Source organism: Venturia canescens, chromosome 1, assembly GCF_019457755.1.
Source record: "Venturia canescens isolate UGA chromosome 1, ASM1945775v1, whole genome shotgun sequence".
NCBI classification, from domain to species: domain Eukaryota; kingdom Metazoa; phylum Arthropoda; class Insecta; order Hymenoptera; family Ichneumonidae; genus Venturia; species Venturia canescens.
The window spans coordinates 16,159,441-16,186,193 of record NC_057421.1 but is presented as its reverse complement, the minus strand read 5'-3'; the positions used below and the strand labels follow the sequence as shown (position 1 = coordinate 16,186,193).

At 40.2% G+C, this 26,753-nt stretch overlaps 1 protein-coding gene across 1 annotated transcript in view; it reads right to left on the bottom strand.

The window, feature by feature from the left end:
* MESR6 (misexpression suppressor of ras 6) overlaps positions 1–26,753 on the bottom strand; it is a 443,740-nt gene that overhangs the window by 158,302 nt on the left and 258,685 nt on the right. The window contains exon 5 of the mRNA XM_043410436.1: positions 3,773–3,967. Within this exon, the coding sequence (XP_043266371.1) occupies positions 3,773–3,967 (195 nt within the window). The remainder of the gene's footprint in view (positions 1–3,772; positions 3,968–26,753) is intronic.

Sequence of the window (26,753 nt, the reverse complement as noted above, 5' to 3'; positions counted from 1 at the left end):
TCAAAATGTTGATTTGATAACTCGTAAAAAAATTTGACCTTTTTATGACGAAATATAGATCCGTCTGTGCATAAATATCATATTTTCAGTTCAATACCCCCAGCCTTGTCATTGATTTAGTTATAGTTAATTCTGCCAATTCTGTAAGTGAAGTAAAATAAATTTCATCGTATCGATTAGATTATCCAAACTCGTTGGAGGAGCGAGAGTGAAGGAGATATTGGAAAAGCCGAAAGAAAAAAGATATTGAATCGTCGCCGTTGGCAGGCAGCAACTCGTTTCGTACACTTTATTCGAGCCAATTGGATTTATTTACGATGGAGTTAAGGGGTTGGCGTCTTTTTCGAGGGGCCATTCTTTCACGATTTTCGCGCATGAACGTCGGAGCCGGTAAAAGAGTTTCCTTCCCGTGGCTCGATTTCCATCGTTGGCTCGACAGCCGGGGGATCGAACCGAATCGTCTCTACGCCCTTTCCCTGTTCTTATTTTCAATATTGCTCTCATAACTACATTCACTTTTGCGTTTCAGCAGTAGGAGCAAAACAGCTTCGCAGTTTGTTGTATATTCAATTCAGAAAGCTTCGCTTCGAGAGTCATTTTTTGTCCTGTCTCTCACTTTCTCCCTCTCACTCTATCTCCGGAGGTTGCGACACTCATTAAGAAAATAGTAAAAATGAATGAGAAAAAATTCCGGTATGCCCGAGCAAGGCAATGGGTTGGAAAATATCTTTTTGTATTAAAATCGTTATCGTTGAAAGTGGACGAGAAAATTAGAAGGCAGAAACGTCACCAAATTATTTTTGCTCGTTCCGTTCCGACCCAAAATAATTCATTTGCGATTCAATCTATCAAGTCCAAGAAAATACGTTCGTTCGAATTAGGCGGATCGATTTTCTACTCGTGGAATGAAGTGCTTCGATAAGGGACTTTGAATTACGAAGTCCTTTAATTTTTTATTGAAAATGCGACATTTAAAATTCGGTACGAAGTACGGATGCTCGTATGAATAATTGCGGCTTAATATCGAAATATGTCGTCGATGCTCAACATCGACGAATGCGCACCATCCCAGCATGTGTGAGTTCATACGAATCTGCTAGCGATCCTAATCGCCTCGGACTTATTTCCGGTTCATCCATTCGTCGATTGAAAATTCGTAACACATGCAAAAGATATCGGCGCGCGCGTGTGTGTGCGTGCGTTCGCACAGCATCCAGAGGAGGCAGGCTGCACGAGTGCGCGACGAAGCTCCGTACGAGTTGCATTCTCACGCTCATCTGCATACTTGGCTACACATCAATATTCAAAGAGGCCGGAAAACGTTGGCCCCGTTGAGGAGAAGAGGAATGGAAGGCCACGCTTTGCATACCGGGCCCCCCACCTGTTCCGCATTTCTTCATTCAAGCCATCTCAGTGGGACATCCTCGTATTTCTTCACGTGGACCCCATCAACAAGTATCGAGGAAAAAAAATAATAATAAAATGAAAATTCCTAAAAGGAAGTCGATGAAAGGGGATTTATAGTGAAATACGTACGCGATTCGCTAACTCGAAACACTTAAGAATCTTCCAGACTACAATTCTCGATCGAATGTATCAAATTATCTATTCAATATCAGAACTGCGTCTTATCCTGTTTCGACGACTCGAGTGGATCGTTAGCGTTGGAAGTCGATCGATGAAACTGTCGAATACGTCGACCACGAATGGCCAATTAATTCATATTTTACGATCAAATGGAAAAACAATTCCTGTCGCAGCTTTGGACAGTAACCGGATAGTTGATAAATGGCAAAAGTGCCTTGATCTTTTTACGACATTAGGTGGCAATTGAGCCCGATTATTAATTCACGAGTAATTTGGAGCGATTTTTATTCCTGACCTTAGAATCGTACATCAAATTTAATTTCTACTCGTTTGTTCTCTCTCGAGGTCTGGTTCATGTGCAAGATAGAAAAGGCAGATATACACTCTCGGCAAGAAGTATCGGCCTACTTATTCACCGGGCAATCTAAAAATTAGCATAACAGCCGCCGAGCGAGAGACCAATTCCGGACACTTTGCCTCCTCTTTACGACTCACAGCTTATTTCCACCTTAGATCCACCTGGTATTGATAGAAGTGTGTGTGTTTCGGTGTGTGTTCGTGCTCTACATTTCGCCATGGTTGCACCTTGCCAAAGCAGTGTCGGAAGATTGTCTTAGAAGAGTGAGAATGAGAGGGATGGGAAGAGGGTGAAACGCGACCCACCCCTCGTCGCGGCGACTGTGAGAATTCGTTCGTTCTTAAGCTGTATCAATCCATGTCGAATTCTGACTTTCGCTCGAATGCCACACAAATATTACGAAGCTCAATCTCGTTCAGATGACTTTTAAGGTGTATCGGGAGACAATCAAATCGATTTTGTTATTCCTCATTTAAATACCATGGGAAAAATATCTCATCGATGTTACAAACGAATAGTTCAAGGCTCTCTTCCCGTCGCGAAATAAGTATGCAAAAATATGTAGGTTTTCGGGTATCGGTACACGAACGAGCATAAGTTAAAGATTCGGGGTCCATAATTACACTGCACCAGTTTTCTAACGGAGATTGTGAATGTTTTATTTGGGCCGATAATTTGAATATCTTCACTCGTGGGAAAAAGACCTCTGGGAATTTCTCAGAGTACCCGGTGGACGTGCTTCTTATCGATTTTTACTCAAAAATAACTTTTTCAAGACCCTGTTATTCTACAAAAAATTTGGTCTTTAGAACGTTACAAAATAAAATCTAGATTCAAGGGGTTGAAGCGAGGGTTGAAGACGCTTACTTCTTACACCATCGACTCACGACCGTGTCCCTCTGACTCGTACCGAGTCGCCTAGGAATACAGTACCTCGGGGACAGTATATACGTACTGGATTGCAGCATTAATTCGAAGAGCAGTAATAAAAATTGTTCTATCCACCATAGTAAAAAGACCAATACCCGTACCTTTTATTCAAAAGACTCAAAAGTGTTTTTCGCTATGAGCATAATAAAAAATGCTTTCAGTCACTTCAGATGTTTATGTTGTAAAGTATGCTCGGGCAACTTTGAAAAAAAAACTATATGTATGGTAAAATTTCACACGTTTTCGGTGCATACTCGTGTATTATAGAATTTTACTATACTGACTGTCAAAATTTGTGATTTACAATACATTTCCACTTATGAGTAAGTGCTAGTCTGACATGATGAATAACACTCGAAAACAAAATAAAATATGGTTTTCACGTGCATCACTTTTTGCTATCCACATAAAGCTGTTTAGAATTAAAGGGACGAAAAATAGCAAAATTGTAAAAATACTATGCTGTTTGTAATCGGTGCCTAAATACTTTGAAAATTCTTGATAAATCATATATTCCTCACTATACAAAACGAATCCATTTTTTTCGTGTGTCGAAGAATTTTTTTAATCAAACTTGTTTGAATCTTACCTGCTTACAAATTTGAAATAGTCGTTCACACTCGATTCACTGATTTACTTAAAGAATAAACTACGAAAAATTCTCAAAGACTGCTGGTTTCTGCATTTTCGTTGTCCATGTACAATATAAATTTTCTATTAATTTGATCTTTTGCAACGCCACGTCGTTCCTGGATCAAGTATTTTTCTATTTTTTATCGGTACCTCATGGCCTTAAAGAAGAATTGTTTATTTCCATGGAAATTTCCATGCTCCATGCAGAAAATTGTTAAAGTTTCAGCGTTGATCGCTTGTAAATATTTTACTTTGAAAACTTACCTCAGGATCAGTTGTTTCAGGTCTTTGGAACGAGTACAGAGTTGCGAGTCTTTCATAAAGATTGGCTCTTTCGTAGAGGGTCTTGAACGGATTTCTGGTGCTGAAGAAATCGAGATCGACATCGAGAATGTACGGAGTGTCCTTTTCCGGTAGATATTGACGCAGAACAGAGCTCACAGTGCTAAAATCATCCCTCTGCAAAAAAAAAAGGAAATAAAATAGTGAAATTGCTGATTTTTACGCAATTGGTTATGTTGGTGTGTACGAGCTAGCTGGCCGCAAAGAATAAAAAAAAAAAAAGAAAAAAAGTTCGGTTAAATATCGGCATGTGTACATGGCGAGTGCAGCGGATATGGAGAATTATTTTGTTCGGGTAGTGACTCGGAACGATACGAGAGTGAAAAAGTTCAATCACCCAACTTGGTGAATGAAACCCCAAGCGCGTACACAGGAGGGTGGACGATTTTATCTCGGATCCTGTGTGTCCGTGACAGATATATTTGGTATACACAGGCATTGGTCAAAATATGGACCTCGACACCGATGACTTTATATTTTTGCCGTTAAGGTGACGAAAACACGATTTTTATGGAAGAGCGTTGAAATAAACAAAAATTCCATTCGAATGTGTTCTCAGGGATTCGAGTATAAAAAAATGGATTTTTCAATTTGTACTGAAATATTATTTTTTCATGAATTCCTGATTGCGTAGCTATGCAATCTAGTCAAATTAGTTTCAAAGAAAGGCCCATCATCGTAGGATTCAATCGCGAAAAACATCCAGATGAAATGATTGAAGTTGATAGTTCAAATTCACACCAAATTTTCTACCTGCGCTATGTAATCTGAGGCTGAACATTTTTACAACAGCCAAACGCACGAGGTTGCTGTCACTCAAGGGTTTTTTTCCTCGTTATTCGTTCGAGTGGTGAAGAGAAGCGCGGAGAAAAAACAATGACCGTGCCCGAATTAATCCTGTTAGAATTGATACTCGAGCAGACCCTCTCTCTCCCCTTCGATCTCCATCTCTCTTCTCTTTCCCTCTTCTCCCTTTAGTCCAGGTTCCGAAATCGCAATTTGCATGCGCACGTTCGACGAACAATGAAATATACAATGGGAGGAGAGAGATTGAGAGTGGCATGCGTACGTACATGTGACCGTTTTACAAAGCGAACTCTGAGGGATGTCGTTCGTATACGTATGCATTATATCGTATAGGTATCATTGCAGAGGTTCTCAACACACGATAAATTTACCAGCTTGTACTAAGTAATTAAAAATCAATGAATTTCTAGTCGAAACGATTCTAAAATCAGTTGATCTTCACGCTGATTTTAACTCCCGGTGAAATGTCCTGAATCATTTTTATCCAATTCTCATTCCAGCTCGAACGGGGACAAGAGTTTTAAGTAGGGGATTTCATCGGTCGTTTCAATTTTAATGTCTATGACGCAATTCAATGGCTCTTAATGACGTTTAGTCGATTATTCAAATGATCAATAAATTTGCACGTTTTTTATTCACTCCAAGAGTGCAGGAGAAGTTGACATTTCATGGTTTATCTTATTTCCACGATAGGTAAAAAATGCATCTCTCTGCAAACATTTTTGATGGCTAATTTCGGAGTTGAAATTGGTTATGATTGTTACGAACTCTTACGAGTGCCGAGTAAGCATCACGTTTGGCTCGGCTCTTCGGAACAGTTTGGGAGCCTGTGGGGAATAGCGAAAAAAATCGTTCGATTCCGGGCGGAGACGAAAAATTGAAGAACTTTTGTTTGACACGAATGAAGTATGGTAGCGCGTGTGGTTGCACAAACGGGGCACGCGGTCACACCAAGCAATTAAGACGAGTGCGAGGAAAGAATGAGCTATGCAAATAGGGGCATTGTCTCAGGGCGTGTACGTTTCGAGGTACTGAGCTCGCCGTGGCAAAACGGCGTTGTACGGTTCGTCGAGTGCGTCGAAGAATCCACCGGACTATATTGTGATTGCGTATGTACGCGAGTACATGAACCAGCCAATTCCCCGAATAGTCCAAAAGCGTGATTAAATTAAATTGAAAGCCTATCTACTCGCTCGGCTTTGTTTTTGTACCTCATTTTTTTACGATCGCCATGTGCACACGCACAGAACGTCCGTTATTACCGAGGGAAAATAACGCAATCATTAATTCGCGTGCGCGATGCAACAAGGAGTACGGACAAAGGTCTATTGTATTATTAATTTGAAAATTGAAACGTTATCCGAGTCCACATAAATTCATCACATTCAATTACGGTTAAGTTCATTCAATTAGAGCTACGTAGAAGAGTTCGATATTGAAAATGAACGGGAACAATTTCGCAGATCCTCAAAGATTCTGGGAACCCCGGAACCGTGTTTCAGATGTGCAGTTTCGAAACAATGTCCCAAAATCAATAAAATCTGAATGATGAAGAGAAAAAAAAATCACAAAAGCAGCTCCAACCAATTGGATTGCGGTCCGAACGTTGGTCAAATTTGAGTGAAATAGCTCAGATATAAGGGTCGTTGAATGTGTGAGAACTCGCTCGTAGCAATTCTCCAAAGACCATTGAGAATGGGGCGAACGCGTTGTGGATGACAGATGCATCGGATATCGAGTCGTATTGTTCTTGTTTAGCTAAGGGGCTCACGTGTGACACGCCGCACGATCTGTACCGTTAAATATCCACGCATAATGGAAAACAAAAATTAATGAAAAAATAAAAAAGTTGAATAGTGTTGGGTGTCAGCATGCGGGACAGCTCCAAAGGCGTTCGTTGAAACAATGGAGCCCTCGAGTTAGAGACTGCCCATGCCATATGTCGAGCACAACTTCTGATTAATTTTGATTACAAAGTTCTTTGTAAAATATTCTAAACCGATCATATATTTACAGTCGGAAACGCCTGAAAATTTGGAGCGCGCGTCACCCACACATTACAACACTAAATAATTGATGAATTTTAAAAATTTATTCCACGATTTTGCAATTCTACATCAACCAAGGTTTCAGCATAAATAATGAGATTTCAAGAAAAATAGTTGTAAAAATTCCGAAAATTTCTGAAAAAACAAATTTTGCCGAACCGATAGCGAAAATCTTCGATTCGGTTGGATAATAACTTAGAATAACGACTCGAGTCGAACAAAATTGATGCAAACAAACTTTATAAGGAACCACGAATCCACGAACGATCATGCGACACACAAAAAAAAATATTCGACTTTCGTGATCCCATAAAAACGATATCTAAATCAATAATATTTATGACTAATTTATAGATATCAAAATATTAGTCTCTCTTGAGTAACTCCTCCAAAATTTAAGTGCCCTCGCGAATGTGACTCCTCACGAATATTTTTTTCCTGTAATTCATTCCAATGGTTCTATACACGCACGAAAAAATGTGTATTAATATATTGATATATTATTCGACCGTATAAAAAATAAATAAAAAAATTCCAACATTGATGCTCAATGTTTAGTCATAAGGAAATCAAAATGAAAGCCTTGACGTTCGTGGCATATTTACCAACTAAATAATAAATATTGCATAAGTCGTAACTCTTTATTCAATTGCATTTTTCGTCCGCTGTCACATCAATTCTCTCAAGATCGTATAAGTTAGTTGGCTTGAAAAAAAAGTGTTCGAGACGAGTCGTTGAATGGTATGTAAGCCTGTCGATGGTTCGATCGTGGTATCACACTGCGTCGCGACACACTTTCTTTTTGATTTCTTTCCTAGAGATATATCGACGGGAACGGCGAAGAGCGAAGGGGGCGAGGGAGGGGGGAGCGTCGTTGATCGGTAAGCACTGGAAGGGCTATCGGTATTCAAGTTCGGTGTGGGCGCATCCGGTACAAGAATCATGCGAGAAGCGTTTCTCGGTGCGTTACTCGTGCAAGTTCACCGGTAAAATTCTGACGCGGTGCGTTGCATTATGTATTTCTGTCTGTCGAAGCGGTTGGAGTCACCAGGAGGCGAGCGCGAGAATGCCACGGGGGCCGACGACGATAAGAATAGATTCACGAGGAATTTTCTATGAGCATCGAAGACCGGTCAGGACGAGAATCATACGTGGCATTTCGAGAAAAGAATAGGAAGCGTGTATGCGAGAAGAGAGGTGAATAGAAACAGTATGAATGAGGGGAGAGAAAAAAACGAGTAGATGGAATAAAGACGAGTATGGAGAATATACGAGGACGAAAGAATCAAGAAAGCGACGTTACGACGAAGCGATTTCCGGTCAGGAAATATAATGAATTGCAGGTATGTCTCTTGTCTCCATTCACATCTTTCTGTCCTCACGTTGCTCTCTACACTCCGCATCGATAGTTTTTTTTTTTTTTTTTTTTTTTTATCTATGCGAAGAAAAAACGTGAAGCAAATTCAAGGTATGTAACACAATCTTTCGAGCGATCCTGATATTTATGATCTTTTCGCAAACGACTACGTTGCATAAATGGATAGAGAAAAGCTATATAAATTATCAAGTTACGGTGGCTTCGTAAGCATTAATAGCACTCAATGTTCTTTGGCGGTAACATGAAAATATTTAGTGCTCGACATATTTCTCCGCAGTTTTTTTCTAGGCTGTGCTTCAACTGTTTTCTTCTCGAGGCTTCGTACATGCTAGTTCCCTGGCACATCCTCACATTCCTGTCAAGGACACGAAAAAACTACACTAGACCAGTGCCGATAAAACAGATTTGGCCTTTTTTCGTTATGAGAACAACGTCGTCCCTGGCAAAGCATAAAAGCAAAAATTACAGGCTCATACGTCGATAAATTTTGTACTCGTAATGCACCTAATTATAGAGCCTTATTGTACTTATTTTTTACGAGCCAAGCCGATTTTACGTTGTTTAAAACAACGATGGATGAAGCTGGAACTGACCGATGAGACGATTGAATATTCGGCTGCGGAGCTGCGTAATGCTGCAATGGGAAGGAAAAAGAGTTTGGAAAAATTAAGAAAAATAAAAAATTGAATGAGGCGCGTTCAGCCGGCGCCGAAAGAATAGGCGTCGCTGAGAATTGGCAATTTCTTCAACCTCTCGATGGGGCGAGCGCCTTAACGCATAACTGCATTAGCGTTTCTGTATGAGGTTTGCTCTTCGCGAGAAACTGCGCTGCAGCGTTATCCGCTGTGTCCGAGAGAAGTGCAGCGCGCAGCAACGAGGCATTGTTGTTTCCTCCCTTGTGCTTCTTTGCTACGCGGCAGCAAAACTGAGGGAGTTGCGGGAGCTGCCGGGGCCGATACACGCAAAGCTCGTTCTCTAAAAGGTATCATTACCGGCAATTAAGCGTGTCGATGTACTTTGGTCGTTGTATGCTCGATGGCGAAAAATTCGAAAGGCAGAAAAAGAGGGAAAAAAGAGAGGAGAGAAGAAAGAAGGAGGTATAAGGAAAAAGGGAAGAAGAGATGTGAGCCGAAGTTAAGGGTGGGGATAAATGCATCGCTCGAAGAGAGAATGCCGAACACCAAAAGAGCTCCACTGTGTTAGATAAATCCCAGTCTTTCAACCCCTTTTTTTCTCTCCTCTCTTTTGCCCTTTCTCTTTCCCTCTCTCTCACTCTTTTTCTTTCTCCATCTTTTTCCTTTCTGTACCGGAATGTTATCGTTAAATTGTAACGAGCTTGGTGATGCATGCTCAGTCTCGAAGGAAATACTTCTACAATGTGCCTGCAAAGCCTGACTACTATTTCTCTTCTCGTTTAGCTTCTCGTTTGAGTTATATCCCTAGTAACACGACGAGAAAAGCCTGCACCCTTACAATCCCGGAAATACGTGTAAACGCTCGTTTCACCTACGTTTAAAAAAACACCTTTCCCTTCCCCCCCCCCCTCCCCTCGTCAATTTATATATTATTAACATTCTTTTTTCGTACACCATAGAGAAGCGAAATTCCAATTAGCGTTTTACGACTCTTGCGAATGCCTCTTGCGCAAAATACCTATTTCGCATTACTCGCATTCATATAAATGTTAAAGGACGTACCACTGCTTTTTTCGTTTTTCATTTGCATTAAGAATTTGTCGTGATTTATGCACCTAATGGGAATGCACGTACGTTCCATATGCGTTTCCGATTCTTTATGTAACCAGAAAAAGACTATAAACCTTCTCTAAATTCTTATTCTCAAATCCCATTCTCACAAACCGAGTTTCAGGAGAAGAAATCATTCTGGGCACATTCCGATCGATTGGTTCTCTGCTACTATATTTTTCCATCGCCAACTTATTTTATATCATACGAAAGATTTCCTTTATTATCCCTTAACATAGTTCGCCATTTTCAATTTTTTTCTTCAATTTATGCGACAGGAACATTCGTGTGCTGTAATTGTGATATAAATAAAAAAAAAAAAAAAAATCATAATTGAACGACTCGTTTCAACTGTCCAGTCCTTTCAGACTCAATTTCAAAGTCAATTCTTCAGGATTTGCAATGAAGAGATGGCATCGCACCTGATATTGTGATTTCGCGACTTCCAGTAACGAATTTCTCTCATTTATTTCAATACCTCGATTCATGTCGGTGTTCGAGATTTGAGGACAGACTACTGCTCACCAATTACCTTAACATTGAATAATTTATGATGATATAAATTGGTACATTGCCATGAGTTAATGGCGTGGGAACTAGGTACGGAGGCCACTCGAAGTCTCTGCATTATTATCTACAATAGATTTCTACTGCGAGTGATATATGGACTCATAAAAACATTGCAAATGTATACAATATCGGTAGTCGCGGTTGTGAACGAGAGATATTATTCTGTTGGGAACCCGTTGCATTTTATTGACTTTCTTATAAATAATCATCGACAGGAATTCCAATATATTTTACCCGAATGTTGGACTACGTGAGTTGGTTTCTTTCGTCTAGTATTTATTTTGAATAAAGATTTTTCTATTTTCTTTTTTCCGGATCCACCGTCATTCATTTAACGTCACTGGGACTGATTCAGAGTCGCAAAAAGGTGTGAGAATTCCACACATTTAGGAGTCGCCCACAAACTTCGTATGAAAACAGGAGTAAAAACGGGAGCAATAATTTCGAATGTTTCAAATAATTTCAACTTCATGGAGAATGAAACTCGAGTTCATGAATTTCACAGGCCAGAGATGTCGAATTTGTCTCACGTTATTCCTGCCATTGGCATTTGGGAACATGATACGACATCGAGTGATACCGCGAGGTGGAGCAGTCGCAGAGCGATAAATATTACACGTAAGTAATTCCGATATCTTACTCGGCGAGGAACAATGCTACGAGTCGATAATAGGCGGTTATGGGATTACGAAAAGAGCGCAATCGTCGAAGGAGTACGGCAGCTTGAAGCAAACGTCAGCTGTGGCGCGGATAACGTTCGAGTGCCGCTGAAAAATAAACAGTGGATACAGTGACGTTGACGTTGGTGCGAGAAAGAGGAAATGATAAAAAAACAGAGGATGAAAGAAGGGAAAAATCAAAAGAGAAAAAAGAAGATAAAGAGAAAACGAAATATAACAACGGGCAGAGAAGAGAGTAGTATGAAAGAGAAAACAAAAAGAGGAAACTGTGGCCTCGTGTGGTCCGATCGCGCACCAACTCAAGCACCACCAAGCAGAAAGGTTGCACAGAGATGGGGAAGCGATAACGCGTATAAAAGGTGTATCTACATTTAGTCCGGACAGCCACCACTTTATTTCCTTGCAGGCCTGAGCGTTAACAAGTGTTTTCCAACAGGTCGGAGTTTGAAAGAGATTCGAATGCCCAAGTGAAAGAGCTCCGTATTGCCACGCTCACCTGTGTCTACTAAAGTACCGATGTGGTAGCTGTTACACACCCGCCAATGCCATTTAAGCAACACCAACTGGCGCACACAGCAACCGGTCTCTTCACCAGTTCTATCCAACCACGTATATAACACATTTCCAGCTAAAATTAATCCACGCTTTCTCGAGTACCAGTGCTTTCATTATTACGAAGATTATGTCATTATACTGAATTCGCTTCGACGACATCCGATACCCAATAAGACGCAACGAATATTTCCACATGTATGCTGTGCACGGGAATGCAAGAAGTTGCAAATGTTCTTTTCCTGACATCTTTGCTCGTTAGGGAACACAGTGGAATTTTTCGACCAATCGTTACCAAATACGGGGGCATTCCAATACGGGTTTCCTGCGGCGGAATCTTTCGTTTTTCGACGTCATCAAAATCCTTCGATCACCCAGCTAAGTCGGCGTTTGTAGACTTAATTTTAAAAAACTAAGTCTTCAGCTAATGACGGCTATTTAAAGAAAGCTGCGAATGAAAACACCCACGAAAAGGTTTGAAATAAATCGACGTCGTGACATAGCAATGAATCCACTGTATAAAAGTTTTTGCACTTCTTTAAGCAGAATTTTTGAATATGAATGACCGTAGTGCCCATGGAAATATGAATAAAAATAAAAAAACTAGCCGCCCCTGATTCCTGCCAGGAAATTTCGGGTATAATTCAAATTTAGGTTTTACCAGAAGATTTTTTTTCATGCTGTCTGGAAAGAATCTATTTGAAAGATTGTCCAAACACGGAGAGAATATGGTAATGCACTAAAATATTTTTCATCGCATGTTCATAAAGCTGCTGCGCCATCTTGGCAGTTCAACGACAAACTTTCTCGCCCGTTAATTCACCTTTCGGTCACGACAACGATGAGAAGGACACCAACGTCGATACTCTCTCGCTATTGCTCAGGGCCACCAATGATTCCTAATCTTTTTAAATTTATAATCGAAGTGCTGCCTCACGAGTTCGATCGATCCGTTTAAACGATGCCTATATTCACAGAATATATAAAAATGTCGAGGCAACGTTGTATCACGATTGGATGACGTGTGGACGTTGAAAATGCTCCCTCGATCTTCGCGAGGTCCTTGTTTCCTTACCCTAGCAAATAAACGTAAAGTTTCTACGGTGGCGGCAGCAACGAGGACGACAAGGATCAACAATGGGTCAGAGCAAACTGCGCTTAGATCGGGAAATCGCGGACAAAAGACAAGAAATAATAACGAGCCCTTGTTCCTAATGAATGTTTTTCTTTAGAGCAGTTTCACATGCGATCTTCGAGTCTACGAACAAAATTTATTCACAAGATGTTGAGAAAATCATTTTAAAAAATTGCGAATTCTGACATGATGGAAAAATTGAGTTTTCATGCTGTTAAATTCCATTGAAATGTAACAAACGGAGAAATGAAAAAACCAAAAATCCAAACTCACAGCCAATTAAATGAGGCAAAAGTTTAAACGAGCGAAAGAAATAAGTTTACCATCAGCGAGATGGCAAAAAAGTGCTTTTTAATTAACGATAATAGCGCTGTCTAACAAGAGCTCTGCACGATGTTCCTTTTTATTGTTTCTTCGTGATGTTCTTCGGAGTCTTAACAGATGTTTGCCAACTTCTAGTCCAGTTGCGCTTTCTACGGACCACGAGATTTTCTATATACAATATAAAATTTCTCATAATCGTGAAGTACCATCAGAACAGTTGCATGCTGCAGATTTCCATTAGTTCTTACGGTAAACTGTAACTTCAGAGTTCACATGATCCATATCACTAACTTTCGTAATTAAACCGTCCATCAATGGATTCGAAACTTCAGCCAAATGACTGCAACAACCCGGACGACCACCATATAAAAACGAACAAATTTCGATTACCGCCGTGACAGGATAAAAAAAAACGACGCATTTATCCCGGAGTGATTACGAGCGGTGCAGAAAAAGATTCAAAAAAATAAATATTTCTTTCAGCGAATACCCCAAAGACATTGAATCCATGAAAAAATCTCTTAGGAGGAAAAATGAGGTATTTGAAGCATGAAGTGAAGTAAGACGAAATACGTATCACTGATTTTGTTGGAGTTCTGCAGGATTTAACATTTATATGTATACAAACGTATATAAAATGAGAAATAACATTAATATACGTGTACCCTTCCCTCGAGGGTTCCTTTCGCCCGCGGTTTTATATTTTACATTAACGTAAGGTATTAGGTTATGCTACATACTGCTATAGCAAAAGGCAATAATCGAGACGGGAGCGCTCGTTCGCTATAGCTCACACCGTGCCTGCCGTTTTCGCAACTCGCAGTCTAAGTCGTGATTTCCTAAAGGTGTAAAGAATCCGGGGACAACAAAAACTATTTTATGCTCTGTTACAAAAGGAAACTGCAAATGTTAGCTGCAGTCGTTTCACTGAGTTATAAACTATAAATATATTCGAAAATATTGAATAACTCAAAACGCTAACGAAGAAAAAGAGGGAATAAAATTCGTGAAAAAAAATATAATTCTATAAGATCGTGGTTTTTGGGTGTAATATTTGGAAACTTTATAATTGTAGATTAATATTTATTAAAGCAAATTCAATGGTTACAGTTTCCCAATGCATTCATCTATTTATCCGAATTTGTAATCCTACGGAGCTCAGAATACAGCGTTTGCGAAACGGATACTCAAGATCTCGAGTGCAACAAAACTGGCCGGGTTATCTGAAATAGCAGTTTGCCACGTTTGAGCACAAAGAGCCTTTCACACGAGCAAAAGGCTCAGCGATCAGAGACGAATTTGTCGCCAATTGTTGTGCCTGACAAATTTTTTGACGTTTAACGAAATACTTGTGGATTTCTTACATTTTCAGAAATAATATGATAATGACTGTTAAGAATAGATAAATAAATTCATGATCGCAACGCTGGTCCCACATTGAACATCATTATTTCGAGATTGGGATAATGATACAATTTCCATTCGCTTTCGAAGCGGTTCCAGACGCTGAGGATCCTTAATGATCGGTAAGAGAAGGTGAAAAACTTTGCGAGGTGTTCGTTCGATGAGCGTGGGTTGGCACTTTAACACGTTCATAATTACCGGGACAGCGTGATCATTTCTAAAGGGACAAGCCTGCCCCCATTCTATTTATCTGTCCACCAACGAGCGATTTTTGATTTTTGTTTTCGAATGGGGTGGGCGTTAAACCGTCTTAAGGACAGCATCGAGTATTAACATAATTTGATTGTCGAACCGTTTGAAAAACTTGAATTAACTCATAAGAAGAATCATCCGAAAGAAGGTAAAAGTTGGTTTAGCGAATACTGCATTATTTATTATTCAATTTGCAATGCAATTTCAGTAGCGCGTGCATGCGTCAGTGACAAAATCTTCGACACATCTTTGCCAACGTCATGATCATTATTTTCTTCCCACGTCTCTTTTCAACAACTCCGCGCCGAGGCCAGGCAAACTTTTAAATCGAATTTATTTACTTCAAAGTTGCAGTTGTTAAGAAACTCTTAAGTTGCTTAAAAATAAGGGGGAGAGGGATGGAAATGGGGCAAGGTAACGTTTCAATTTGAACGTTCAACACCCACGAGATTTCGTATATGATTGACACAAATCTTGATGTGTGCAGTTATTCCGAATCATTTTTATTCCACTGTTTTTTTTCTTTCATCACATTCTTTTTCCAAGCAGTCACTCGTCCTCGGATTTCATTAAGGATGAACGCACCCGCTACGATCCACCGTGCGGGGAAGAAGAGAAGCGCTGAAAACGAACAACGAGAAGGAGCGAGACGAAATTTTTTCACTAATTTACATACAATGCTATGTGTTCGTTACAGAAAAGAGAGCGAAAGAGAGAGGCGGACAAAAGGTGTATGAAAAAGTTTTTTTTATAAAGTTCTCACAATATTTAACTTTCTGAAGAAATCATTAGCAGAAATTATCATTGACAGAACGTAGTCAAAGAAAATTCGATGGTAGGATTTTTTGGATTTCGTCCGCACTGTATGGCCAAAGTGTATTACTTTGAAAATAATAAAAAAAGAAAATAACGAATTTCTTAAAGAAAGTTATGAGATTATACGGAAGTTATACGAGCAATAAATTTTGTTCCAACGCAGGCAGATTATCATCGCTTCCATGCAGATTGATTTGGATAATAACTGGTTCAGTTTAATCGACTCCTGAGAGAATCAGCGCCTTTTAAGGAAGCGAACAGGTTAACCAAATGGAGAGAGAGAAAGAGTTAAAAAAATAGTGTTGGAAGAGTGCGACGAGTGAAGTTCTACACACTCTGGAGCGGCAACTTCCGAGGATAGTCTAAAGAAATTCTTATAGTGAAAGACGGTAGAGTTTTATCGGGGGACTTGGTAAAGGCAAGATCGAGCAGGGGACAAAAATGATGGCCGTTGATGGATACTGGAATCGAATCGTTTAAAGGCTTAAAAAGCAGACCCGTGGTATGTATGTACATCAGAAAGCGTCTGAAGCGAGGAAGGAGAGAGCAAGAAGTGGTGGTGAGAGACTGGCTTCTGTATACGAGATTCATTTCATGGAACTGTTTATAGGGTGGTAAAAAATGAAGGAAAAAAACGGAAACAAAACTAGTGAAAAAGTGGACGGTAAGAAGATGAAGCGAAGAATAAAAGGACGCGTCTTACGGTATTAAGATGACGAAGAAAAGGGTAAAACACGGAACTCGAATGAAACCCATTTCACTCTCCTGGTGTCCCGAGTCAGTGTCTGGTTCTGATGCTGCGGCTGATTGCGACGAGTGCTACGAGATATTCTCGATTTGGTATCCTTCGAATACGCCTTGCATTCGCCACTCGCTTCGACGTTGAGCGATCGTTTGCACATACACCTATTAGATTTACCCGCTGAGATTCGATCGTCTACTGCATACTGGATGTTATTGCTTCTCGAGCCTTCGAGAATATCATGCGGTGATATAATTAATGGTCAACAGTGCGTTGCGAGAACGCACTCGGTGCTATTAATAAATGACCAATATAGAAACCTGGGCGTATTAATAATAATCTGGCTTATATATTTCTTTACTCCGCCCTTACGCTATTACTATTATTGTTTTTCATCCTTAGACTACATAATATCAACCTATAGTTAATAATATTCATATATATATACATATATTCTAAGATAAACTGCTTTCATGTTGATCAGATACGCCATTTTTTACTAAAACATACATTGATTGGTTATGAAGACTAAGTTGAGGTGTGAACACAAGTACCCGAGCACATTCGTGCAGGATACTTTTCCAAGTGTGCTTAATAGTTTTGACAGTTTAATGATCTCCTTCGATATCATCGTGCCTCATTCTTTTGTAGGGACATTTTTTTTCCTCCTACAGTTACTCGAAGACCTGATCGATTAAAAGGAATTATTGCAGTAAGCTCATATTTCTCCGTCGATTTTCCTGAAAAATATCTTTCAGGCGATAGTTTCCATGCGCGCTCATTCGTTCGAGATACTCCCCCTTCGAGTATCTCCATTTATGGAAGAGACTGCACAGAAAATATTATAAGTGAATATATTCCGTCGCATAATTACTTCGTTACGTACGAGTGAGAGTTAATGAATAATTTCGAAATTTTAGTCCAATGAGTTTGACCTACATAATCGATGGACTCTCGATTTCCTCAAAACTCGTATACTCGTTTGGCCAAGTGGTCTAGCGAGTGTCGTTAACGATCGGTTCCCTTCGGTTAGATCTATTTAAATGTCACCTACGATTACTATTCCAACTCAAGCGCAACAAGTACCAGGATAACTCTTACGAACGATACAACTTTGATGTGATCATGATACAAGCAAAACGGAATACGAGATCGTTTCGCGAATCGGTAAAAAATGAGGCAAAAAGCACGACGATTAATCGAAATGGTTGCGCCTACATTTGCATTTAATAGAGTGCGGATATGTGGAATTCAGTATGGACGGTGGTGGACCTGCTATATTATAGTCATTAAGAACGAAAAGTAGAGGTATTTGTCATATAATTTGTATGATAAGTATTATATATGTGTATATACGTTGCACGTTATCGAATGAATTGTGATGGATAATAAATGTGTAGAGCAGCTGTCAAGGCTCAACTTGGCGGTGTTTATCGAACGGGCAATGTATAAAACCTATCGAAGCGATACCGCACCGCGTAGGAAGTATTTTAATTATTGAGGTTCCGCGGGTTTCGTCGACGCGAGCACAAATGCGAATCGACGTCTAGTTCGTAAGGTAAAAAAAAACGGAGAATAATTCACGTACTATTGTCGCATTGTGCGCTCTCTTGTAACGAGTCTAAAAGAGAAACCTGCAGCGGCTGGCTCCTACTTGGCATTCCGTAAACTCCACACTCGAATTGACGCTGCCAATGCGCGTTGCGAGTGTAACGCCACGCCGGTATAAACTCAGCGGCGCACGTACGGGGCACAGCATGGATTAAAGCGCCATTCTTCGGATATGTCTGGGCAATGAAAATTGTGGGGCGTTCCTTTACAACGCGGAATTTAAGCGCGTTCTGATCCACGGGATCTCGTTCCGGGGACCCCACGGGAACGAGATTCCGCCAGACCGGTCCCAAAAGACCGGCTACCTCGCGCGGAACACAGCGAAAATAATTGCGTTGTTCAAACACACTTTTCTGGAACAACTTTTTTTGCTCCCACCTTCCACTTATACATTTGTACGTTCCACGAAAAACCCAGGTGGAAACGGCGATACGTTGGAGTTCGCTTTCCAAACAAAAAAACCCCTATGAAAAAGTACAAGCTGAAGTTTCAGATGCGTATGTGCAGTAAAACAGTTGGTGTGAAATGTTTTACCGCGAGGTTAAAGACCTGCTCGCGAACCCAGAACAAACTCCTACAGGTCGTTGTCCCAAAACACCTGTCATATGCGATCGACGTTCCCCCTTGAATATGAACATCGAGGATCGAATATGTAATAATTTGTATATACAAAATTCAATTTTCCTGAGTGATTCAATCCCTCGTTCTATTGGCTCCGGTTTTTCAAATGTTGCATTGATTTCTAGAAATTTTTTGCCCACGAGTAGAGATGAGTCGATCACAGAAATGTCAAGAAATTTTTGGTGTTTTGGTGATCTGTTAAAATGTGTCAATTTTTATTTCACATATATTTGTGACTAAAACTGTTAAACGCTGCAATTTTATTCCAGAAACTTGTAAATTACAAAATTCTTCAGCTAGCTCCGAGTGAATATAAATACTGTTGACACTGTACTTGACGTTCTTCCACTTCGGGTTAAATTCTCCGCCGGTTTTAAAACGTGCAAATCCGGAAGGACTTTAGAGCATCATGGGGCAGGATAATTGTAATGTGCGTGAGGATGAGTATCTCAAAAAACAGAAGGCAAAGAAGGCAGTGCACACTGTACACCGGGTTAAAGTGCAGGACAAACAGAGACTCGTGCTCGGATCCTGCTTGTGCTGCTGTTGATAGAGTCTTTTCTGGGTGAAGAAGAAGAAGAAAGGATGAGAGGCGTCTCAAGTACGTCACGGGGATTTTTTTTTCAAAGATTTTCTCGGAGGAATAGAGACGCGAGACCGTATCTCGTAACAGCCGAGCTTAAGCGCCTTTGAAAGGATGACCAGCGAGACTAGACTTATAGCTATGAGTATATGCACAGATGAGCCATCGAGTAGCCCTCCGATGAAGTTTTTTTCCTATTTTTCTTCTCTCCAGTCGAAAACCCTCCTCTATAAATCCGTTGGTACATTATGGATACTACATTATCCATTCGTCTATCTTTCGTGAATACACGAAGCTTACTCGACAAAAATATCTCTGCAACAGGCTCGTTATCCATTATCGTATCGAATATCGTAGCTCGGCAAGGGCGCGGGGAAATCTAAAGTCTATAGATCTATACATATACTGATATTCATATATAAGCATAGCACTGTAAATGTGCTTGAGTAGCTTGGCACTCGCGCAATTTCTGCACACATACCCTCGGGTCACGTTCGACAGTGTGCCGCGGAAAATCGTGGTATGCGGAAGGGAGAATAACGATGATTATCACGAAAGAGGCAGCGAGGGTGTCCCGTTCCGATAGATGCGACCAAATAGACTCTGGTTCGATGTGATTGTTGTACAAGTTATACTGTGAGCCAGCTGTGATCACGTAACGTCGGATCATCAAAGTTCAGATGACCCACGAACGAGATGAAATGATCCTTGTGATTCAGTTTTACGTTATGTAAGCCAGAACCAGAAGACTAGGGACTGAGGCGAATGGTGGGATGATTAATGAGTGAATATAATAAAATCATCTCCTCAATATATCGATTGGAGAGAAATAAAACACGAGGGTTTGAGAATCTGTCATGCTGATAAAAATTTGGAGGATTTCGTAGAACTTTCATTGCTTTTCGTTGGGATTCCTTCTCACGCACTCAACTATTTTTAGCGTTGCGTTTCTGAAGGCTGTCGATATTCCAATAAAAATGTGTTGCGTTAGCGCGAGACTCCGCTGCTACAAAAACATCGCCAAGTTGAATCGGTGACAGCGCCATATTTTCTGCATCACCGGATACAGGTAACGGTCCATGGAGGTACGTGAGACTCGTTCCCCGCAATTCGTCAACATGGCGATACGAATGATACAAATGATCGCGCAAACGAGAAAGGGTAAAACAAGAGAATTGCCAATTCGATACGTGCTCGGTAAAACGATCGATCAGTACGTTCGATCGATTGAAACGATACGTGTTCCAGGAAGCCACGGCGATCCGAACCTCCCTCTCGTTTTTCCCCCTTGATTCTTTCACTCTCTCATCTTTGGCTAAGAAAATTCTCACATCGGAAGACACATCGGCTGGATATTTACCTCGAAGGACCGCTCGCTATTGCGAGCGGAGGATAGAAGAGGGAAAACAAGAGGAAGGGCGATAGAAATGGACGTAGCGCGGACGGGTCAATGACCTCACGGTGCAGCTACGGAAATAGGATTGGAAAGCTTAGATAAACGAAACTTTTCTCTCAGTTGCGAGTCTCGACCAAATGCGCGGACCTCTGGTAAGTCTGGCATCGCGACTTTGGATATTCGCCAAAGAAATCCCGGAACACCTTCTGTCACTCTGCAAACAGTCCAATCTCTCTTTCTCTATTATTTTCTCCATGGCCGTGCGCAGCGTGTTTGATACTCGATATGATACTGATTTTTCCATTCAACCGTATTGCGATCGTGGAAGAATTGTTGGCCAACGATGGCAGTGTGCCCTGTGTCCCTCATGCGAAGTTTCGAGTCGTCTACAAATACATTCGTAACCCACTAAAACGTGTGTTCAACAGTTTGGAATGGATCTGTGAAGTGTCTCAATAATAAAACGGAAACGTAAATGACAGAGGAGTCAAGTTAATGTTGGCACTTGAGACGAGTTCGATAGCCGAAGGATTGGGTATCACTGAAAAGTGTCAAGACCGAATTAATCGACGAGAATTTGTTGATTTGACGTTCGAGTTATTTTCATAGTCACCTTTGGAACGGTAAATCAATTTGCTTCAAGAATATGAAAGAAGAATATTGATTGAATATTGAAAAACTCCAGTGATATTCAGTCTTAAAACCTAAAACGCTGCGCCCTAGAAAAATATCACGTTGCATCTTATTTCAATTGATAAGTGGCTATAGCATAAAACCTCGTTCGAACACACAGTATAACACGGGAAAGAATTTCATTAAAAAAAGCACACTAGTTAGAATTTTATGAGTCGAAGGAAATGACAAGGATCTCGAACGAAAGTAGGAAATCAACGAAACAATGTGGCCGATCGTTCGATGCCGTGATAGCTTGGCTTATTGTTGAGGTCGAGTGCAGATATTTTAATGGAGTCGTTAGTTAAGTTTAACTGCTGGCGGCTCGGGTATCTGCAACCGTGCGGCAGCAATATGGCTCCGTCAGCATTCGTACTTGGAGTTCTAGCGGTGATCGAAATAAGAGCTAAACTCGTTGCAATCGGTCCTCGCTATTCTCGGATTATCCTCGGTCTCAACGTGTCTAAAGTGGGAAAGCCGAAAGAGTCATCGACGCCGTAAGACTTTATGTGATCATGTTTTTAAAATTTCGTTATTTTCCTATGCGTCTTATTCACTTTCTTCTAGTTTCTTGATGAATCCACGACGTTCGTTAAAAGAATATCATGAATATAAAGAAAATATGGTATCGTTTTGAAGACGCGCTAAAAATGTGAAAATTTGAAGAATTCTTCATACAAAACTCCATTTGCTGATTCAGCCTCCCAGTTGCATTGTTCTCATTTTTTTCTCCCTTTTTCTATCACCGTTTTAGTTGTCAGTTACAATAATCTTCTTGTACGAGTTTAATTTCGAGCCGTTATAATTCGCACCGTGATTGTCGTGGTGGTGACGAAACGAGCCGGAACCCTCGAAGCTAGCACGACGTGCACTACATCCACGAATGACCCACTTTTCTACACAATCAATACACACGAATAGTATGTGTATCCCGGCTGTATATTTACCCTACACACATTATTTCGAGACACATAAACAAGCAAGGAGAATAACTTGTACAGCAAAGTACATCGATGAAGAAACTATGGAATGCCACCAATGTTGGAGTGACTTTCACTCGGAAGGCGTGCATACATTCACATTCAGTGTGCTGCGGACGGTTCGAGGCTTTGTATACTAGCACACATATAAGCTATTCCAATTGGCAGCGAGGGCCAGCCTTTGATGTATTGCTGTCTTTCAGCATAGAATCTCAGGTCGATGCTTCGATTGAAGCTTCCCAAAAGCAGGAACCTGCCAGATCCTGAATCACTGAATGACTCGCTTGTTCTGCCAGGACTTCACGACACTGGTTAGTCATCGACTGATCAATTGTTTTGTGAAAGGTTGCCCGACCATGAGGGAGCAACAACGCATACCTTGCCATTAACTATTTTCATTGGTTTAGCTCACGTAATTGCGATGACGAGCTAGCAAAGGCCACCAGAGCAAAGCATACCCACAGTTTACTATCGATGATCATGAAAATATTTAGCATTTTTTATTTCTAAACGTATCGACTATTTGATCAAGTTTGCGTTAATGGGATTAATTCCTCTGATGAATCCAGCAATCAATCAGTCAGATTGAGATGTTTAAGCACTCTGGGAATGATGTGTCGAACGATTCTGAACTTTGCAACGTTGGGGTCTAACGAAATGATCTAAAAAAACTCTCCAATAATTTGAGTAATTCCTCAATTTCGTTCTCAGCCGAATTTACAATTCGTGGCTCTTCAACCTATACACCGATGTTTCGTGAAATAAAAAATTGGTGAATTACAAATGTTTTTTTCCTTTATTTTGTTGGACTCCAACGTTGCAAACTTCAACGTCGTTGTGTCGATTGCGTACGGAACCCGATGAATATTTTTCAACCATGAGGCACATTTATAAATTACTTTGTCAAATCGAGAGAAATTTTTATGACTTTCAACAGAATGGTCCACGCACCAGAATATGTTCAACTCTTGTGCGTTTTGTGTCCGAATGAACGTGAGAACCATTTATTTTTTATTTTCTCAATCAATCGATATAGAGAGAAGAATTTATCGGTGGAAAGAAGTGTTGGACTGATTGTGAGATGTCCGGGTATGAGAGTGCGCGGGCGTGAGCAACATCGTCCGCTATCTTTCGTTTCCTCTATTCTTCTCGTCTCATTTTATCTTCCATCTTCCTTTCACTTTTAACTCGCTCCAGGTAACTTGACGATCCTTGCCGTTCTCGTAAGTTAATGTCGTTAATAGGAGGGCTATTACCAGTCTCCTGACAGCGCTGTAAATTATTTTTCATACACTGGGTGGTGTTCGGCTTAACTCCATCTACTCAGGGCTCTAGTCACCTTTTTCCACACTTCTATGCCAAGCCATTCGAATTTTGATGGAACGATTTATCGATACCTTGAGATGCAAGTCCTTCGAACCAATGATCGCTTCAAAAAGATCGTAGAAAAGACAGATCCAAGAGCATGAATAATTGCCCATCTCTTTTTTCGTGAGATCTACTTTTTCCAGTTCATTGACATGTAAATTTATTTTCCTCGTTACTGCGACGCTCCTCGTTCTAATGACTGATAATCTCAATAAACAAAAGAATAACCCCGACAAAAGCAAGCAGACAAACTAGCGAAGGAAAATCTTAAACGTGTTTGGAATGAATTTGGTCGCCTGAGAAAATTTGGAAAAATATTTTTTTGATCTTTAATAAATGAAATTCTATGATTCGTTAAAAGTGTTGAATCGCAACTCAATCTTTGCACTTAGTATCTGCTTCGTAGAGCAATAAACGGACTTGCAAGTATATATTCGTTTGTATATGCAAAGCTCAGAATCGCAATCTAGTTTGGGCCTCATTATCGCAAAGAATATGTAAATACGGAATACAGAATGGCTTCTGGGCTGGTCCACAGGCTTGAAACCGATTACGATATACGGATTCGATAAATTGAACGACATTCCTGCATTTTATGAGGGACATCGACCGTAGCAACTGGCGGCCAATCAAGAGCTCTCCGTTCCAGAATTCGACCCCGAAATTTACACGCCCACAGTCGTGCACTCTTGGCTATCCAGTTGTGGATTCCTTGAGTCTCTTCGATCTTGGAAACATGCCCTACGGCATTGAGGAGGGTCACATTAAGGGACCACGCAAATAGGCTTTGTGCATTGAATCATCAAAATTCTTGGTGTTTACCACGCTACGAAAAAGACTTCATACTTTCGATAAAATACCTCATTATTATTCAAAACAAAAGTTTATACAAAAACAGTGAAAAAATTTAAGGAATGAACATTTCTTTTTCTCCACGATTTTTACTCATAATCCTTCGAGTCGACGGTGATTGTATGAAAGAGTTTCGAAGCACGAATTGATTGTAAAGTGTAATTCGTCCGAATGATTCACTGGATCAGACAATCGTAATGAATCTAAACGATGCTCCGACCGAATTCGTCATCCGATCAGAGCTTCGCATTGTGAACATCAGTTATCTTAAAGCTCAAAAATACAACGCACTCGGAGCCAAGAAAAAGAATGAACTTTAACCTGCGCGAATGAATATAAAAAGAACGAAGCGCGGTCATGCGGAATCATGATGAGCAAAACAGCACGATTATATTGAGCTTAAATTATACGTCGTATTTAATATATTCATTATATATAAATGGAACGATATTTATACTCCGGAGAATGAGCCACGTTAAGACATGGACGTACGTTTCAGAGATATTCTTAGCAACGAAGTTATCGTCCACTACTAAAATATACGAGATATTATATCATTTTTATAGTACGATATGTCATAAAATCGTACGCGATGGTAGATGGAATGAAAATAAATTGGCTATAAAGATGAATGAGTAAATAGCATAGCCAATTAAACGCTGTAATGATGTTGATGCGCTAAAAAAAGATTTTTTGATAGCATCCTTTGATAAAATATGATACCAGTTTTATCGTATCCTCTGCCGCTATATACCGCGTGCAACCCTTTTTTATGTTGAGAACAGACTTCGGAAGGGAATACTGAATGAAAAGTGTTTTGAAAGATGATTCAGAGTCATCCATAGATTAGAATTATGTGTGCGGCGATAAAAAATGCAATTTTTAAAGTGAATTTAACTTTGGTGGACGGAGCGACGAGTACTGATTCAGTGACACCAATTGCTCTTTATATTCCCAGTAACACTGAAATTTGGGTCAGATGTTTTCAGTGATAAAATAATTATTGGATTCATGACGTAAATTTCCTCAGTACAGAGAAACGTCACTTGATTTCCAAAAAAATTCTCTTAGCAAAACAATCGTTTAGAATGGGGTCTCCCGAGCATATCTGTTAATCATCTTCAGGAGAGAGCGACCTCGGATGTCACGATGAACAGGAGATTTAGCGGAATTCTTGAGAATTGAGATTGAGGCGAAGAACGCGTCCGTAATTGTCGGAATGGGCAGAGAAAAGTGAAACAGAGGAGAATCCCGATCTCTGCGGAATTTTTTTCCTTCTTGCGCGACGGTTCGTAACCCCACGACGCATTCCATCAGATTCAGCAACGATATTTTCAATTACTGGAGCCAGCAACGCCATTATTCACTCTCCATGTAGTACACAAACCCAAGTATTTTTATTTTCATTTCGCATTTGTTGAAAGCGAACGAATATTGAAACATTTCTTTCGTATTTTGTGTTCTCATTGTTTTCTCACTTTCTGCATATTTCGAGGTATGTCTGAATAACGTGAATTTATCAACATTAAAATAAAGACATTTTTGTCGACAGTTGATGATTGAATATTGATTTCTACTACGATCTTGCGATCAACAAGGCACGGAAATGGAATTAAAAAATTACGAACTAATGCGGCATTTTTATATGAAACAAATATAAAAACGACTTATTTATCTCGATCTATATATGCAATTAAAATTCTCGGTGCTGTCCGAGCTGCTCGTGATATCCATTCTTGTTCGGGAGTTCGTGCACCGCAATCTTGACGTTTTTACAGATATCCTCGAGCGCTGGTACGATTGTCGTCTGTGGACCTTATTCCAAACATGTACTGAGAGAGTCCTGACCCCACGTGGCATACCAAGAATCGATCGAGGCAGCAGATGGAACTAGCGTCTATCTATGGGCTTAGTTCTATACCAGCATGAGCAGTCGTTTTTTTTTTCGTTTCTCTCAAGTAACTCATCCGTTCTAACACTTTTTGCGAGAGCATCGCATCGAAACGTAGCGAATGGCTGTGTATTTACCTTTAATAAATGTTAAAGCGATTATTTCTATTTTCTTGTACTTTAGCATAAAGCAGATCGAAGAATAATATGTGAAAACGAACGAATGCGTTAGTCATTTGTGAACAGAGCCATGAATAGAATCGAATATTACTGCAATGCTTAAGAAATTAAGTAAAAAACATTTGCTGTTACAGAAATCACGATGCAAGCTCTGCTCGGTCGTTCTAATAGCATCAAAGTCAGCAATAAAAAATGTATCATAATCATATAAAAGTGCTGCCGAGACGTCTGGTGTTAACACCGTGAAATGATTGTCTTGCACTTTGGCCGTGTACAAATAGACAGGAATATGAAAGA